The 19,231-nt window shown below is 34.5% G+C and overlaps 1 protein-coding gene across 2 annotated transcripts in view; it reads left to right on the top strand.

The window, feature by feature from the left end:
* Nucleotides 1-17,392, top strand: part of CEP128 (centrosomal protein 128) — a 102,799-nt gene extending 85,407 nt beyond the window's left edge. Inside the window, exons 23-25 of one of the 2 annotated variants that reach the window (XM_038138131.1) lie at nucleotides 335-448; nucleotides 4,089-4,194; nucleotides 8,218-17,392. In XM_038138131.1, the coding sequence (XP_037994059.1) occupies nucleotides 335-448; nucleotides 4,089-4,194; nucleotides 8,218-8,324 (327 nt within the window). In that variant the 3' untranslated portion in view covers nucleotides 8,325-17,392. Of the gene's footprint in view, nucleotides 1-334; nucleotides 449-4,088; nucleotides 4,198-8,217 lie in introns of both variants that reach the window. The other variant, XM_038138130.1, reaches the window with a different exon arrangement.
* Nucleotides 17,393-19,231: the final 1,839 nt, after the last annotated feature.

Here is a 19,231-nt window from a genome sequence, read left to right as displayed (position 1 = left end):
GTACTTGTTTCTGTAGTGTTGAAATTAATTTTCCACCATTACAAAATTTTTCTTAGAAGGTATGATATTGCTGAAGTTTGGAAACTGTTGCAAGAAATCATCAACCAGTTAAGGATAAGGCCATTTTCAGTTTGGTCTGCATGTATTTTAACGTTATTTTTCTGTACAGAACATTATGCTTTTGTATGGTGCCTGTAGTCCAGCCCTGAGAGTTCATTCTTAATTTGTTCTTGCTGTGGTGAAAATCCTTGATGATACCTGTGTTTACAATAGTCAGAATTTCTAGCTACTTTTTACATTATCAAATCATGTAAATCTTTAAATGCATTTCTAGGAGTCCCATTGCCAAAGGGAGATGATTGAGGAGAGGTATATGAGATATAAAGACCTAGTGACTTCTTTGCAGCAGCAGCTGGAAGATTCAAAGCAAAGAGTTGGGCAAGTCAAGGTAAGTGTGTGTACTCCACTTCTGTGTCCCAATTACTTTCAATCAGCAACGTAACCTTACCTTATTAACTCCTGGTACAAACACAGACTGAAATCATGTCTCAATGTTTCTGTTTCATATAGCTGCCATGGCTGATGGCATGGCAAGTATATTGACATGGCATGAAATTTGATGAGTTAAAGGTTGCTTTCATTGTAAGTGTCATGGATACTTTCCAAAAAATCTTTCAGCTGTCACAGAAGGGTATCTTACTGTGTCCTATTACTCTGAAGTGTTTACCTGCTTTGTCAATTTGCTGTCTACAGCAATTTTTTAATTGTTCAATTTTCTCTTGTCCTTTCAAGTAAAAGACATAGATAGAAACCTGTTTCCCCTATAAAAAGGTTGACTAATTTATAAATTACATGTAGTAATTCTTCAGTAGTTGATATTCGCATTTATTGGAAACAATTCTGTATGATATCTGTCTCATACATAAATGAAATCCAGGCAAACAGAAGGGAAGTGATTTGCTAAAGGTCGCTCCCTGGACTTACAGCAGTGCTAAGTATGAATAACTGACTCCCTACAATACAAATCCAATGCTCTTCTTTAGAAACTTTGCCTATAATGAGTACAACTTTCCAATTACTAACATGCTTTCTTTGCCTTACTGGCTTGTTCATTGTCATATCACTGTCATTGTGATAGCAGCTTACTTCAGCAGACCTATGATTTCTTATGGAAATGATTAAAATAAGTGATCACACCTGAAGAATCATACTAGTATTTTTGCTACATGTCTCAATCAAATCAGTTTCTTTGTCAATGCATCGTACCACTGTCTCTAAGCAATTGAGCTCAAATCAAGGATCACGCACTCCATGAAAAAGATATTTGTGTTCCCCAACTTATATGTAACCATCTTCCATCTGCAAAATGAGGACATACTTACAGCATGTCTTTTAAAAGAAGGTAAAATAAATACAGAATATTTTAGCTTAGTAAGTTGCTGTTGTCAGAAGGTACTAAGTTACATGAAGAAGCCATCTTGCTCTTCTGTAAGAAAGAATTGAAAGGAGGAAACAGGCACAATCAGTATGTTGCTGGTGATAATCTTCAGTATCTTGAATTTCTCTTCCCTCCACACAAGCATTACTAAATCAGTAGCTACTGAAATTTAGAAAACATTGAAAAGCTAAGTGGAATGCAATCAGCTGACGGTAGAACATAATATTACACTAAGCTGACTGAACTTACTGAGCTTCTGTGATTTGAACTCAATAATCAGAATCCAGTAGAAAGCTGATTCCAAAACAATTCTCTTTCTTTAGACAACCGAGAGCATTTAATGGTTTCCATTTAGTCAGACCTAATTGGGTTTTTGCATGACATACAGTACTCTTTGCTGTCATGGCTGTTGCAAATAGAACAGAATGTTCAAAACCAAGTAACAGACGGGTGCTAATCTGATTTCAGTGATCAGGCTAGCTTAGACGGAAAAAACCCTTTTTAATGCTTGCCTTTCTTACCCTCCTTTGAAACTAACTCAAATGCCTTTTATTTATTTATTTATTTATTCATTTATTTTACTGTTTGTCAGTTAGGAGTCTCTAAAATTGATTTGCTCTTTGGAAGAGTGTAGGTTTGAGGACACCAAAGTTGATTCTTTCTGATATTTTTGGTTCACGCTGTATACATAGCGCCCCTGCTATACAAAGTAGACAGATACTTGATAGGTGCTAAAAAAATCCATGTTTCTTATAAAATTTTTACATTGATCATTTTAGATGAAATTACTTCTGAAATTAGTCTTCTTCCTCTGTTATGTTTTTCTTTCTAGCCTTTCTTATAATACACTTGTTTCAGCTTGCTTGCCAGCATTGATCTCAGACAGGCATTATCTAATCTTGTGTCCGTCTTTTTTCATTTTAAGGAGGAAAAATTAAACCAAAGTTGAATGCTCCTCTAAAAGCAGGTCTTTTTCTTTTTTTCTTTTGTCCTCACTCAATCTTCCTACTCTTCTGCAGTCTTGTCAGACGGCTTTAAAATACCTGTTGCTTAGAAGCCCAGAAAAATAATTTTTATTTGTATGTATTAAAAGATCTTTTAAAAGATGGAAGACTTCCAGTATAAAGTAGGCCATAGGCTGGCAGTATACCATCAGGTACAACAATCTTGATTTTTTAACTAAGAAAGGGCCAAATAATAGTAGATAAAGATGAAATTGGGGGACAACCTCATAAATATAACATATTAAAAGAAAATAGTGACAGAAGCAAAATCAAAGCTAGAGGAAAGCAAAGCAAAGAAAGCTAGAGGAAAACTAGAGATAAATATTTTGATTTAGAGATACAAATATTTTAGGAGAGTTTCCCCGCCACAGATGATTGACCATCTAGTCAAACACAACAGATGTAATTGTCAATGACAAAAGGCACATTCTGTACATTAACATTTCTGTTTAAAAAAAGCCATTTTGTATTGCAGGTACTGGTAGAAGCACCTTTCTTGTTTAAAGGCCGCTCTTTTAAAGCATTTCTGGAAGCAGAATGGAAAGACAAAAATATTTTTTATTCTTTAAAAATTGTTATTGTGCTATAAACACTTTAGGTATTAAGTCCCTCATCAACACATAAGGGGATTAATATGTATAATTCCCATTAGTTTTAACAGGAGTAAATCCTTCTTCAGTAATGGAACAAAAGCTTATTGTATCTCTAATGTAATTTTTTTTGTTTAGTTTTCAAATCTTACGTATCAACATAAAATTTAGTATCAACATAAATGATAAATTGCAAGATGTTTTAACAAAATTCCCTGAGGCTTTTTATGAAAAGAATTCAGCAGGAAAATTGTGTGTTTTATGAATTGATGCATTTATTCATTATTACCTCTTCTTATTTCAAGAAACGGAGTAATTTGGATACCAAGCCAAGCCTTTAATCTTATTTTGGATGTATTGTAACTGGGGACTACTTGCTGCAGAGCTAATAGAGATTTTTCAGGGATTTTTATTTAAATGACCTTTGTAAATTTATCTTCTCTTTTTAGCTTATAGACCAAATGACTTTCCTCACCAAGAAGCTATGCTGTATGGGTTTAGGCATAAATAGTAACGTTGTACTATGGTTTATTGAATGGTTTAACAAAAAAATTCAAAAGCATGTTTAGGTATTTTGATATGAGAAATCAATGAAATTCAGGTTTCTTCAGTGGCAGAGGAAATAGATTTATATTTATTACTACTTGTGGAACTTTAGTGAATTACTATGAGCCATTCATTGATGAGGAAGTCATTATTCACTGATGTCTGCCCTGCTGATATGGTATGTGCTGAACTGTGGATGTGATGTGAATAGGAAAGAGCATTTTTACAACATGCTGTAGTGGCAAAGACTTGCAATGCTAACAGTGCTTTTCTCAAGGCGAAGCAGTTTTTTGCAGACATTTTATAATGGTGAGGTGGGGATAAAACTCATAAGCAAATTAATTTGAACCTAAGTGCAATACTAAGAATTCAGAGAATTCAAATCAGTCTTTTCCAGTGTGTGTGAAATCAGCAGCACAGCATGTGCCTGTACGTGTGCTAGTACTTTTTGTTAAAGTTTGCAGCTGCTTGATAGTATCAGATAAAATTATTTTTATTTGGTTCCCATAGGATGTGAAAATGGATGCTGAAATTTCTGATGTAGAAGTGGCTGCTCACTCTTCTAGTTGGCGAACTCAAACCAGCTTTTTGTGCAGCTCACCACTTTCAAGTTCAGGTTGTAAGTATTATATCACAGAAGAAAATCTACCAGTAACTTATTTTTTTCTTCTAAAATTTTCTTTTCCTGGATGAGTGAGATGCTACTTTTCAAAAAAGAAGTGCTGGAACCATCTTAAGTATCCTTCTGTGTTTTAGTTTTCGATGCTGGATGGATGTCTTTGCCTAGGAAGTACTTCATTACACCCCACTGACAGTTGTTTGGGTTTTTTTGACTGGGACATTCAATATATTTTGATTATCTATGCCAGAGAAAAGGGCTGCCCTTGAAATATTCTGAATCTCTGCTCAACAATGCATACATGTGTGAGCTGTGTTCTGAGGGACCAGAGAGATGTCCTCAAACATGGATTCTTTCCAAGATCTTTCATGTGCACCAGTTAGTCTCATGCTTGTGTAGCATTTTCTCAGTGAAAATTGAATTCACTAATTTTACTTCAATAGTGTTTTAACTGTTTTTTCTCTACCCCCTTGTGCATATGCAACTTGTGTTCATGTGAAGTCATGGGATCTCTGATACAGCTGGGAAATGCTCAATAAAACATAGGGCGTATTAGGTCTTGATTGGGTACGTAGGCACACCTTTGCATGAGTGTCAAAAGTAACTTAAAAACCAGGTTTTTAAGGGGTTTTTTAAGCATATCAGTACACGGATATCAAAATAGTTCTCTTCAGAAGGGTATAATCTTCCATTTATTTTCAATATAGCCGGTTTGTGTACTGGGAACATATTTAGAAAGTTACATTCTATTGAAGCCTATTTCAGGCTTCATTGCACTTTGAAAATGTTGCATCTTAGAATTAGTGCTGTGGTACATTACTGCTCACCAGTAAGTCTTGAGCTGATCTGATGAGGTTAAAAGTAGTTGGTTTCTCTCCCTTTCAGAATTTCTGGGTTGGAGTTAGTATCTTTTTGCAGAGCATACTGAATAACAATAGTGGGAAAAAAGCATAGGAGCTAATTCCTCTGTATCATCTTGACTCAGAGTTGATTTTTCTGTTTTCCCAAACCTCATCCCTATCAAAGTCTTGCAAGTCAAAGTATAGATGAACGTGTTTTGGGTAGAGAAAAGAAGTGACTGATGCCTCACAGAATGTTCAGATAAATGACCTCCAGCAGTCCCTTCCAGTCCCAAGAATTTCAAAAGCAGTCATTGCAAAAATTTCCTGAAATTTAAAAATGCTGCATAAGTGTTCCTAAAATATTTCAATGTCTTTATACTGATTAACCTGAATTAAACATGCTAGAACTTAGTTGCTTTAAAACTTTTTAACAAATTTAGGCAGTTTCAAGAGAAATAGGATCCATGTGATCTGAATACCAATATGATGAAACAGTTATGCATATTTATTCTCTGATTCAACTGTATTTACCAGCACTAAGTACTAAATTTTCTGGAAATAAAAAAATAAATTATTAACGAAAGACAGTGGTCAATTCACTACTTAGTGCTTATGGCACTGAAATATGTGGATTGCTCCACAGACTTTGGTTTTTGACTGATTGTCACTTTATGCTGAAACTGATTTCTACCAGTCAAATGTGTATTTTGAAGTTGTTGGTATAGTTCTTGAGGACAGTAAAAATTCTGCTGTGGTATTAGCATTAAGGAGATTTTTCAGGGAGTGGCAAATGAAAAGTCAGCTACTTCAATCATGATAGTCACAAAAACATAATGAACTTTAAATTTCAGTAATTATATTAATTAATTATCATTTGAGACTTTGACAGTGAAGTATAATTTGACATCTTTGCTCCCACACCTACTGTAGCTTTTAATAAATCTTCCTATACATGTCATAATCTATTTTCTGTGATTAATTGTCTCCTTCTTCAGAAACAGAAGGATGGAATTTTTTTTCTTTCATTTGCCTTTTGGAGCAGTTTGCAAGCCTTTGTGATTTATATTTCCCCATTCCATCTCTCTTCAACTCATGAAGCCTTACAGACTATAGATTCAATAACTAGTACTAGAAGCTTCCTTCCCAGTGTGGGTCTCCTATGACTTGTGGAGAGCAGACTCATTTGATATAATTTAACTTATCTGTGAGGGAGATCGTGGGATTTAAGTTTAAAATTGGTTGATGAAAGAAGGACAAATAATATGGGAAAATAAAAAAGGGAACAACAATCTGTTTCCATATATGAATATATGTATATTTGCTAAAAATTTGCCAACGCAGCAAGCAGTTAAAAGGAAAGTAATTAACATAACATTGTGTTTTGTTTCTGGTATAATTTCTGCAATTATAACAGCTTTTCCATTACAAACTTATTTTAAAATATGTTGAGGGAATGCGCTTTTATTTCTGTACCCATTTTCTTAGAAATTAAGAAGTTGAAATGAGAAAATAATTTATCCAAGGAAACATTCACTAGATGTGGTTTGCAGTCTATATTATTATCAGACCAAAATGGTTGGTCCAGACAGTCACTACTAGTTGTTATCTAAAGAATAATCCTCAGAAACTGTTTTTACGGCCACGGTATTTTCCTGAAATTTTGAGTACCAAAGTCCCTTCAGTTACACATGCTTTGCATTAGCTTTGTGAATTGAGTCCTGCCTTTCTCTTTGCACATTTCATCACTTTGAGGTTTTAACCTGGATGGTTTCCCAGAAACCATATGTCTTGAGGCTTTCTATTGTTGTTGGGAATTTATGTTCCAGGGCTTCATAAGTTGTGATGGACAACACTCTTGTGTCAACATGGTATGTAGTAGGACTGATACCACAGCTGAATAAAACTGAGTTGTCCTGAATGTAGGCTTTATTGTCAGAACAATTAACTTTTGCACTGTATTGCTGGTGCCTGTCTTTATCCCTCTATGTACACTTTTTCATAAGTTCTTAACACTATTTTTATTGGCATTTATAAATAATGTAACGGACTTACAAGTAAAAAGACATTGCAACATCACTATGGTGTGGGCACCCTTCTAGAACAAATCCTAGGGCTGCTTAAGCATTAAGAACTTGGAATGACTGGAAACTTGACATCATCCCTTAGAAAAATGCAAATTGAATTAGTTAAGCAATGAACTTTCTTTATGATTTTTTGCCTTACTTTGAATACTGTCCACAGGAGGTACCATTGACATAGTGTGCAGCAGCAGAGCTGTGAACCAATTCTGAAAACTTCATGCTGAAAGCTTTGAACTCACTGTTACACCAATGTCCTGAACACAGTGATTTCATTTTTCTGAAAGTGAAAACATCTCACCCCTCCTAATCAAACTGTGAATCTTGCTCCTTGTTAGATAACTTTTGGTTATGTACTGCTACAGTTTTACTGGATTGTTTAAAATTGCACTCAGCATATTCAGTAGGAACACTTTTCTTACATGCTTGTGCTACAAAGAAGGCCATTAGAAGAAGGGTATGTTGTTTAAGCTGCTAGCCATTTTTCTTCCCTTAATTTTTATCTTTTGCTAAATGTTTAGATATTTTATGATAAATGTTTTGTCAATTCATATTGTTTGGATTTTGATGCAATATAATATATTTAGGAATAAGCAGTACATGTGTGCCCTGCTGTGAAGGTATTTACACAGTATGACATTGTATGAGCACCTGTTCAGTGTCACTTGGTGAATTAAGTCCATTCTGTTGGTAAAGATATTCCTTCACAAATTTTTGAGAGGTTTGTCTTATTTAAACAAAAATTCTGGAAAAATAAATGGAAAATATATCTTGGTGAAAGAATAATTTTTTTTTTAAACAGAGTCTACAGTTCTTATGTATAAGAAAGCTCATGGCTATGCCTCTATTATAGAGTATTAAAATCTATTTCTCTAGAAAACAGAGAAAATATTCTCTTCTCAATTATGAATATTGAATATTAATTACTTGCTGAATAAATTATAATATAATATAATGAAATATATTTTAAAATAAAAACTAATGGTCAGTCAACCAATCCAAGAAATCATAGGTTTGACCTCTAAGATCATTGAGTCTAACTGACTTAATGTATGATTCTGAAGATGCTTAATCACCTTTTTTGTGTGACTTATTTCTAGCACTTATGAAAGGGATGGTTCCTTTGGATACAAGTGGCACCAAGGAAGATTCTACTAATGTTGCTGTTAGTGAAATGAAGCTGCAAGCAGAAGGAGGAAAGCAGTAGAATATTTTATGAAACCACACCAGTTTTCTCTGTGGTAAATTCCATTCCACTTTTTTATTTGGTTTTGAACAGTAGTAATTTCATCTGCTGTAGGAGTGATGCACCCTTAATGATTCAACAATTGCCAAACACTCAAATGAAAGAGCACCAAGAGTGATTCTGATGAACTCTTTTGATAATTTAGGGGACTTGCACACCAAAGGCTTTCTGAGATTTTGCTGTTCTCTTGTATTTGTTTCTGCAGTCCTCTTAGACAAAATTTGCTGTATTCCTGAAATACTGTGAAGTGAAATACCTGTGACATTAATCTTTGCTATGAGCTTATTTACCCCTATACGGGAATTGTTCTGACACTTGTTTTTTTATTATGTTTAATAACATTACTAATAATGAAAAAATATTCAGAAATTGCCTATTACTATGACAGAGAGTAATTATACAGTATTGTACAGGCACATTTGTGATTTTAGGTCCCTCAGTTTGAAAAAATCATTTAAGAAAGAAGTGATAAAACAAAATTTTCTCAAAGCGAATAAAAATTCACATATTGCTTTCAGGTTCAGCATATATGTATGATAAGGTGTCCAGAATTATTCTTTTGGCCAGAACGGTTTTATTAGATTGCCTCAATTAGACACTTTAAAGAATCTGAATCTCACCCATCTCTAACAAAAGTGTTGAAGGGCACTTCTCTGTGGCTGTGAAAATTTTAAAAGCAATGTGTAATGTTCATTTATTTATTCTGTTTTGTTCTCTATTAGAGAAGATGTGTTATATTGATTGTAAAATACTTTGGAAATACAATATTGCACATTTTTATTTGTTCAGATATCACTATTCTAAACAAATGAGACACAATTTTGCATTACAGTGGTCTCAAAGAGCAAATCAAAGAAGAATTTTCTGTCTAAGAATTCTGCTGTCTAAAGAAATGCAAGTGTTTCTGATGGTTCTTGTTTCATTTTTCTCTCATCTGCTTCTGGCTGGATCACTGCTAGTGTGCCTTAAAAGATTTGCCAAAGCCACCAGGGTACTGTAGCAACATTAACACCATTCAAACAATTTTGTTTTGCAGACTTCTGTCATATTTAGGAACCCTGTTTCTTCTCTGAAACACTGTTATTTTTTAGCACTATAGGTGTCTCAGGTATAATTCACAGGCCATGATGTGCCATCTCACAAAAGGACTATTTTTTTTTTTTTCCCAACACTCTGATGAAGTGTTCTGTAGTCCCAGTGGGTGCTCTGGACAGTGCACTTCTTGACAATCACCTTGTGTTCAAACTGTTTCAAACAGAGCAACATGCTGAGAACATCAAAATCAGACACAGAAATGAGAAAAAGATTGAGTTTATTCTCTGTTCATTTTCCATGAACTTAAATTGCTTAAAACAAAAAAAAAATCTTGACATGGTTAAAAAGTTTTCTTTACCTTTTGTTGTGTATTATGCTGTGCATGGTAGTGCTGGCATTGGCTTTTTACTGACTTCTGGCACATCTCCTCATTCAGAGGGTCAAGAAAACAAAACAGGCACATTCATCTGTTCTGATCTCAATGGCCACGACAGGAACAAGGAAAAAAAAATCAATAAATAAACTTCTGCTCTCTACAAAGAGTGTGGATGTCATGAAACAGTGTTTAGCTCAAGCCACAGCTACTAAAAACTAAACTTACTTTAAGTGGATCCAACATTTGTAATTTTTTTTTTATTAGATCAGAGCAGAGGTGGAAATAAGGCATTTAAAATATTTTAACTGGTTTGGTCTGCTGAAACTTAATAAATTGCAAAACAAAATGTTACCAGCTTGCAGACTTTATGGTACCTACAAATTATGGCCAAAACATAGAAAGGTCAGTTTAAAATATATTATTAAGCAGTAAATCATGTTTTCAAAACACCTTATGTGGTAGCGAGGTCTGGTGCATGGATTGCTGATGCATGGATTGCTGATGGATAAATGTATACCCCAACTGTTTTACCAAAGTTTAAATGTTTTTGTGACATGAAAGTAGGTAAATAAATGGGCCTTTGAGAGTCTTAGCTGAGAAGTAATACCAGAAATATGTCCTCTCTTTTTACTAAGGAATTTGTAAAAATGGTACCATTTTATGTATTTATGCATTTTTTCCTGACTTGTAACTTAGAAATCTGAAGTATGTATTCTTAAAACAGGATCACTACTGCTTTATGTTGTTAGAAAACTAAGGATAAACAGTCTGATCTCCCTCACTATTACATCAAGTATTGAATCGACTTCTGTACTACTTAGGGCAGAAATTACTACTGGGTGAACAATTTTGGCTTTAAAACTTTAAGTATGTTCAGTGCTTAGTATATTTGCCTTTGCCCATGTGACTGGGTTTTCATCAGTTTTATATCCTTTTATAAAATTTTCTAAAAGGGATGGAAGAACAGAAGAGACATCAAACCACGCACACACACACAAAAAATTCTTACTCTTACTGAGTAGACTTAGGGACTCCAAAGCCAGGAAATTCTTTCTTAAATTTACCCTCTTGGCATGGCAGGCTAGATAGCATGTAATATTTGTCTCTCTTCCACCTTTGATAGAGGTTCATATTACAAAGTAAATTTTGACTGAAGGTTGAAGTTCCGTTCATGACATTATGTGAAACTGTCCCTTTGTGGTTTAAAAAATAATATTTTTTCCATATTAGTCTGAAATAATACTCTTCTGCACAGTTTCAGTTTTTAAAGTAGAAAAGCAGAATTTTTTTTTAAAAACCCTTTTGTATATTTCACATCTTAAAAATTGCTGTCCCTTCTAGTCGCCAGATTTTTTTATACTTTAACCCTTTAATGACGTGCTACTCAATTCTTACCCAAACAGTCGTTTTCAGTTATCAAAAATGTGGTATTGCACACACAAAAAATGATGGTTTAAATCTTGTTCTGTTTAGCATTTGGTAAATCAGGCAATTTTTATGTGTGTACTAAGTACATACAGATTTTATAAGTTAGTATCAGGCATTCTTTTCTTTAATGCTGTACTGAAATACAGTGCCTCAATACTGTGCTTTCAAAAATGCATTGGCCCTCTTGTAGCTATTGTAGCATCAAATAGCTGTCACATGAATAAGCTATAAATTTTATGCCCTTCAGTTCCTAATGTTTTACAGCAGACTTGAGAGTACTTAATTACTTTTGAGATTATATTTACTAAATAGACAAAATAATTTATTTTTATTGTGTAATTATGTCATCCTAAGAAGAAATGTCAAAATAAAAATTAAAAAATAAAATTTTACAGTGCAAAACAAAGCAATTTTCTTACATTTACTTCTCAAATTTTTGATGGAAATCGGTCTTCAGTGGTGGTGAAAGTATTCCTTGGATATTCAAAGCTCAGCCACATTTTTACTAACTATTACAGCAAAGTAAATAAAGAAAATATATGAAAAACCCATTCAACAAAGAAACTACGATTCTAAAATCCATTTCTGATCTAAGGAATCTACATATTAGTCTCTGGCTTGCAAGGCATAGTCTCTGCACTGGACAGCACTGAATGGTTTTTCGTGAATGAAAATGCCAGTATGACTCTGAAAGGAAATCAGTAGGTATTTTTGTTACACTAATTATAATTTTTAAGGCTAAATATGAGAAGTCTGCAACCTGGATGCATTCTCATACCTATAACATGCAGAAAAATTTTTGTGGCACTGCTTGTTGCAGTAGAATTTTACAGTACCCATGTTAAACTTCTTGTGTCTGCAGTGTTAGTAACAAATTTATCTCTCTCTAAAACCTTCTTCTAAACCCTTCTAAACAGAAGTAATTGATACTGAAGTTAATGTGAGTCGCAGGTCAATATCTGATGACACAGCCTTGTCAAAAATGGATGTGCAGGAGGACATCACGCAAAGTCCTGTGATTTTGAAGTAATTGTGGAATTTAGAAGCAGTTGTAGAGGAAAACTAACAGTAGAAGGGATGGAAAGCAATTCATGATTAAATTAAAATTTCAGAACACTTCTATTCTTGTTGCCATAGCTTAAAAACTGCCTTATAGCTAGTATTTATATCTCAATGAATGTGACCCCTAAATGAAATTCCATCTTGGATATTTTTTTTTTTTTTTTTTCATGCTTAAGTACTTTCTACTCTAGCACAACTCAACTCTTTACTGTAAGCGTGTCTGGGCTGCTGTGAATATGAAAATACTTGCTTTTCTATGTAAATAACTAAATTAGATTTTAAATATGAACAATATTTTAGTGCTCTGTACGAGAGTACAACACAGCAGAATCCAATAACCAAGTCATTCAAAAATCTGCAATGCTTCTGGGAATGTCGACAGCAAAAATGAAGGACATTGCTGTGGTTAAAATCCAGCAACATCCAACTTTTACCATTTGTGCTAACAACAATAGCTCTCCTGTTTCTAAAGCTGAAGTTGCACTTCTGTCGTTCTTCTGGCCGAGTGAGATTTCTTTTCCTTTCCCCTAATAATGACAAAATCTTCAGTGTGAGAATATGCAGTGATGCTATTTTTAAATGTCTAGTCTTTTTATTTGGGAATCTACCAGGTGTTATTTGGAACTAAATATTTTTGGAACATGGCTGTTAACATGTTTCTGTTAAATTATTACATTTAAAAACACAAACTCCATAGAGATAACTTTTTTAGGATAATTTTGCTGTCTGTTTTTAGGGACATGGCTCCTTGATTGGTGTTTTGTGTAAGTACAACAGTTGTTCTTGAATAGTCTGGTTTTTTCATCTCTCTTCAACCCAGAGTTGTTTTGATGTTAGACTGCTTTTTTCATCTGCCATCTACAGTGCACTAGTGTGTCAGAAGATGTACCATCATATCTTCACCTACCCACTGTCAATAATTTTGGTAGTTTATGTTCCTGTGGAATGACATTAGTGTTGATGGCAGTTGTTTCTTATAAGCTCTTTTCATATGAACTCTGACACTCTTATTTGTTTACTAAAATAAAAGCTACATAATAAATAGACTAACATCAGGTCACATGCTGTCTAATTTTAAAGATTATTCCACAGGCCAAAGTAAATATCTCTTACTACATTGGTCTAGATTTTCTGATTGCCAGCATTGATTCTACTATCAGTTAGTAGAAGGAAATGGTGAAGGATAGACTTTGCAGCAATAACCCTGAAATATTATTGATTCTAGGCAAAAAATGAGACTACAACAAATTTGGGACATCTGTCTAAGTGCTTAGTCTAGAACCTAAAATATTCATATTAGAAAGTATATTTCTTCAGTGTGTTAAGATCAAATCATCTTCCTTATAAACAGTTGCTGACAGTTAAAATATTTTTTAAAAGTGATACTGAAATTTGCTAAATGTGATCAAAAGGATTTCTGTGTCACTCACCCTGTTAAATAAGCATGGAACTGGGAAACAGCCCAATTTATGTTTCTGGCATGAGGCTCTTCAACGAAACCACCAGTGATACAGTTTTGTACTTAGTGTGGAAATGATGAAGATGAGCTGTGTTCTGCTGGTGGCCAAGAGAACAGTTTGCATCTGTGGCTGTTTGGTGTAGGGAGCTCACATGCAACGTTTTTATTGAGGCTTTCACTGCTGAGTGCAGCACTGACAGCACCATTTCACTCAAACAGCTGCAACCATGAAGACATCATGGAGCTGGCAGAACTTTCGTTACATGTTTTGACTACCAGAATGTCAACAAGTCTATCAGAAACCTTGGAGTTGTTTGTTTTGTCTTCACTGGAGCAGTCCCCAGTGCAGTCATAAAGCTGGAAGATGCAGAAACCTTTGTTTAGTGTGAGCTACATCAGCAGGGAGGCTCGCTAGCCATGGAATGTGAATCCATTAGTATGTTGTCCATTGATCAATTAGAGGTCTACAAATTAATGAAAAACTAATCTAAAAAGTTTTTAAAAGTGAGAAAAATTATTCTTATATGGTAGTCAAAAAATCTCTGCAAATATGAACAAATGAAGTACCAAAGTCAAGAAATGCTTCATTTTTCCAGAATGTGAGTAGTTGCTTAAATTTCAGTAGAGTGACAGACTAAAATGAAGCTCCTGAATATGTTAATCAACAGACATCAACCCACTTGGTATCATCTCTTAACATGTGAGACTTGCTCACTTTGATTTAGACTTAACTATGTTCCATACTTAGGGTAAGTCTGTTATGTGTGCTGTGCACTGGGTAGCAAAGTTGAAATAATTCCATTGGAGGCAGCTGATGTGCTACAGAAGGAATACTGGCTCTTGCAGTGTATTTTAACAAATAGCTCAAATGTTCAAATTTCTGCTGTGGTATTACACTACCAGAAAAAAGCAACAAATAGAAACATACTTGAATTGTAGGTGAGGGTGTCAATACAATACCAGTGTATTACTGAGGTTTTGAAGGTGTATCACTCTTAAGGCTGACATTTCTATATGTGCTTATTAGCAAATGCTGATATTCTATTTTTATTTTTTTCCCTTGGGGTGTATGAGAAGAAAATATGTTATTTGGTTTTGATTTCTGGAATGTGTTTCACCATTTCATGCTGCCAGTTTCTATTTAATTTGGGGTTAGCTAAAAAAAACCAACCATCTAATTCTGATACTTCATTACAAGCACTCCTAATTAAGCTAGTTGATACATGAGTCACTTTCCTCCAGATCTTTTGTTTTCATTTCATTTGAGTGAAATACAGTGGTTTTTGCAGTTAGTGTCCTAAAACTGGCGCAGAATTATTCTTGTGAACTAGCATTTTGGTTGGGACATTCCAAAACTGAGATTGCCCAGGCAATTCATACACGTGACACTGAATATATAACATCATATTTCCCAGTCAACTGTTGTCACTGCAGAATAGTATGAAGTAACAACAAAGAATCTGCAGAATTTCCACAGATAATATGGATGTTAAATGTTTCTGTGCTGGTATGAAGCCAGAAAGGTCTGTTTAATACTTCTAAACCTTACTGTATTGGTTAACATGATAGAAATAGGCACAGTGGAATGAAATTCCTCAACATTGAATTATTTTTTGAGATAAAGTCATTGAATGTTTAGCAAGGAGTCCAGCTCTTCGTATGTGTTGAGGTTCACCTTAGTGTAGTAACCTGAACTATTGCGGTTTCCTTCAGACTTGATTTCTGAAACGTAAAGGTGTGTTCAGACTTCTAATAGCTGTGTATGCATCAGGTATATCCTGTCCACATAATTATGTCTCTTTCTTATAGACATTGACATGTATAAGCATGTTCATGCAGTGTAAAATTCTACTGCTCAAAAGAAAAGATTGCCTTTTATGCTTGGAAATCTTGACTGCAGTAAAGCCAGCAGAGGCCTTGTCAGTAGTATCAGAGGAGTTACAATTTTGTGCTGAGTTTTAGAAAAGGGGAGAGAAATATTTTCTTTGTCTGTTTTTCATTGCTTTCTGAAGGTCTGCAAGTCTGCAATATGTGTTGGTTTGATGAACAACAAATGCTTCCTGAAAAATACATGATTTTATAAAAATCATATGGGAACAAACTCCAAAACACTTGGAATAATTTGACACTATTTCATTCTTATATTTTAATTTTTTTCAGAATCTAAGAAATGAGATTTGGAGTTCATTTAGGTTCCTATATTTTTTTCAAGAAAACTAAATCAAAGTTAGTCATATAATGAAAACCATGGTACTTCTGAATAACATAAATCCAAGCTTATGAAATTTGAAAAATTCTGAAGCAGCTCTTTGTTCCACTTTTATGTGGTCTACTACATCTTTTTCAAAGTAATGAAGCCATCTCCAAGGAGAGATTGTTCATCTTTAATATGTGTCAATTGTATTTCACACTCGTGTAAATGTTTTGTTTCATATCAGTTTTTCAACTGATCTAGTAATTCAATGAGTACCTAAAATGGGGATTTTTATGTGTGTAGGGAGAAGCTAATTATATCTTACATCTAAATTCCAGTACTGTTGGTATTCTTTTCTAACAAAAGACTCACAAAATAAAACCAGTTTTGACTTTTTTATCCTATGATATTTTAGTTCCAGGATAGCTTCACAAGGTATTCGCAGTCCACTTTTTCCATTATCTGCCATCTTCAAGGAGGAAAAAAGTTCAACTTGACTATCTTGAGAAGTATGTAATGAATTAAAAAAAAATAAATCTAGAATCTTAGGATCATTTCGGTTGGAAAAGACCCTTTAGAACAAGTTAAGCCAAACTACTGCTTGACTATTACTTCCTGTGAACTGCATGGATGCACATAAAAGGAAGTCTACAGGTTGGATTTTCAGAACACCTCATGCAGATTTAGGAGCAATGCATTGTAGAAGTACAAAAGGAAGAACTGTTATCGTGTTGGTTTGATGCACAAGTCCTTCCCAATCTGGGAAATTTGAGATACTTGGTTACACGCAGGCTGTGACTCATGTCACACCAGAACACCACTTTTATTGTTGAGTTGCTGCTCTGACATCAGAATGCCTGTGCCTGATTTATACAGTATGAAGCCAGAATGAAATCTCATGCATAAAGCCTACGTACCAATCAAAGTACTAAGGGCTGAGATCTTGTCAATATGAAGTATATGAAAGCTGTCTTTTTTGCTCTGAGTATGTTGCTGCAAGCTGAATGCTTGGCACACTCTGCAGGTATGTTTAAGTTTGGTTAAGGCTCTACTAAGAAAGTTGATATGTTAATTTAACATCAACATTTGTACCTATTTTCTGCAATTAGACTGTAAAATGTTAGCCAATGAGGCAGTAACAAAAATATCAAATTACATTGCACTTTTGCTGACTTGGGACTTATTCCAAGCAATTCCTGAAGGCAGAGTTGCAAGTCTTCATTGCATCTCAGGAGATAGTTGGTACCTTTGCAGGATCAAAGTTGCTAGCTGTACTTGTAATTTGAAGTATAACATAAAAACTTGTCATTTTTGTAAGCTAACAAAATAAATTATTTTTCCAACAATGCATAGCATCTGTATTCATTAACCTAACAATGCCAAACTTATGTAAAGGTGTGTTTTATGTAATTGATCTTTTTTAGTTTTGTGAAATATAGATGTGTGATATGGAATTACATTGCCCAATTTTCTTCTTGTCTCTAGAAGCAATTGGATTTTTTGTTTTCTTTCTCCTACTGTAATATTTGTTTAAAAGCTAAGATTATAGTTTCATTATGAGAATAAGTAGTTTCCTTCAAAAGATTGTATTCAAAATAGTTATTTAGGTCAAAGATTTGTATGCCATTAAGGACCCAAAAATCTGGCAACATATTACAGTGTTACAGTAGGAGTGGGTCTTTGCATTGGCTAATACTGACAATGTTTCCAGAAGTGCCCTTAATTAGGAGAGGCTGTTGTGCCTATGGTGTCTTAGGGAGTGTGAACAAGATTTACCTGATTGAGCTTGAGTGTGGACAGAACGCATGCCTCCATCTAAATGAACCTGCTTTGGGGATCTGTAGCATCCTTCATCTCAGCCCAAAGTAAGCAGCCAGATAAATCTCCATTTAGTAAAAAGGAGAATCAGGCATCTGCCTTAGATGCTTATTGCTTGCAGTATAGGCACCATGTCCACCCACAGAGTGGAATCCTTTATCTGGATTCCAGGGTAAATTCTTTATTACCTTAAATGAGAGACACCCCTGGAGGCAGTGAAATGGGATGCAGTTAAACAAGCAAAGAGATTGAGCCATGACAGTATTTAATGAAACAAAAATCATTGTTGCTGGGAGGTTCCACACAGCTAAATTCCTATGGAAGCACTTAATGGAAAACAAAGCCTTGTGCTGTATTTTAAAATACAAAGTAAAACAAAACCAAACCAAAAGGTATTGCATAATTGCATATAATGAAGTTTCCTTATTCTGGTTTTCACAACAAGCTGGCCAAAATTTATATAGTTTATATAGTTATGTAGTTTCTTTAAATACTGAGAAATCAGACATTGAAAACCTGTAATTATTTTACTAATTTCATTTTCCTCAATTACCTTGCCTTTTGAAATTAATAGGTTTTGCATGTATTTTACATTGTTTTCTGATCTGCAGTTGTCTTATGATCAATGTACTTTTCTTTGCACCATTGTTTTCACTGATGATAACAGAGTTGTTTCTTTCACACATGATTATTCCTCTCTTCAGCAGCTGTTGCACAACACTTTTGCTTCCTTTGCTTCTGCTATTCCAGAGGCTCTACCACCATTTGTGATGTAGATAAATACCCTACAGGCTCCTTTACAAGTGAAAACAAGTAGTTTATTCTAGTTTCCTTTTGGAGACCTCCCAAATGTGATCCTTAAGTAGAATTTTAAAAGCAGTACATACTACTGTCTGGAAAACTGCCTGAAAACTACTGCTGGAAGCATCAATGGTTCTACAGGAGGCAGGATGCCTATGAGGACGGATCAGTCAACATCTGTAATGCTCTTTGCAGTGGACACCACTACATCTCAAACAACACTTCTCAGTGGGTAAGGAAAGTAGGTTGATAAAAAGAGTGGACAAATTGATTTCATAGGAATTTTAGTTGTAGTCTCAGAAAAATGCTGTGACCTCAGATAAAAGTCCCAGCTGGCCCTCAGTTAGCGTGGACCTTAACTTATGCTTGTTTTAACCCACTGAACTATGAAGTGATGGTTCTTCCTGGCCTGACCCTGTGTAACTCCTGGTGCCTCAAATTCCAACAGGAACTAAACCAGAGTACAAGACTGGGTCTACAAAAGATTCCCCAAAACTAGTGAATAAGAGCAATAGACAATGCTGAAAAATACAATTTGGATTTTATCTAAGGAGCTGAGAATTTTGAAACAGTCTGTGTACAGCAAAGTGCAAGCACAGTCAATTTTGTCAATTTTATATAGTAATTTTCAATAGTCAGTTTTGTGACAAAACTTCCAAACAGGCAATGATACATCTCACACTGAATCTAGCATA

Source organism: Motacilla alba, chromosome 5, assembly GCF_015832195.1.
Source record: "Motacilla alba alba isolate MOTALB_02 chromosome 5, Motacilla_alba_V1.0_pri, whole genome shotgun sequence".
Lineage (NCBI taxonomy): Eukaryota > Metazoa > Chordata > Aves > Passeriformes > Motacillidae > Motacilla > Motacilla alba.
Note: the sequence above shows the minus strand (reverse complement) of the source record. Positions and strands in the feature narration are given on the sequence as shown.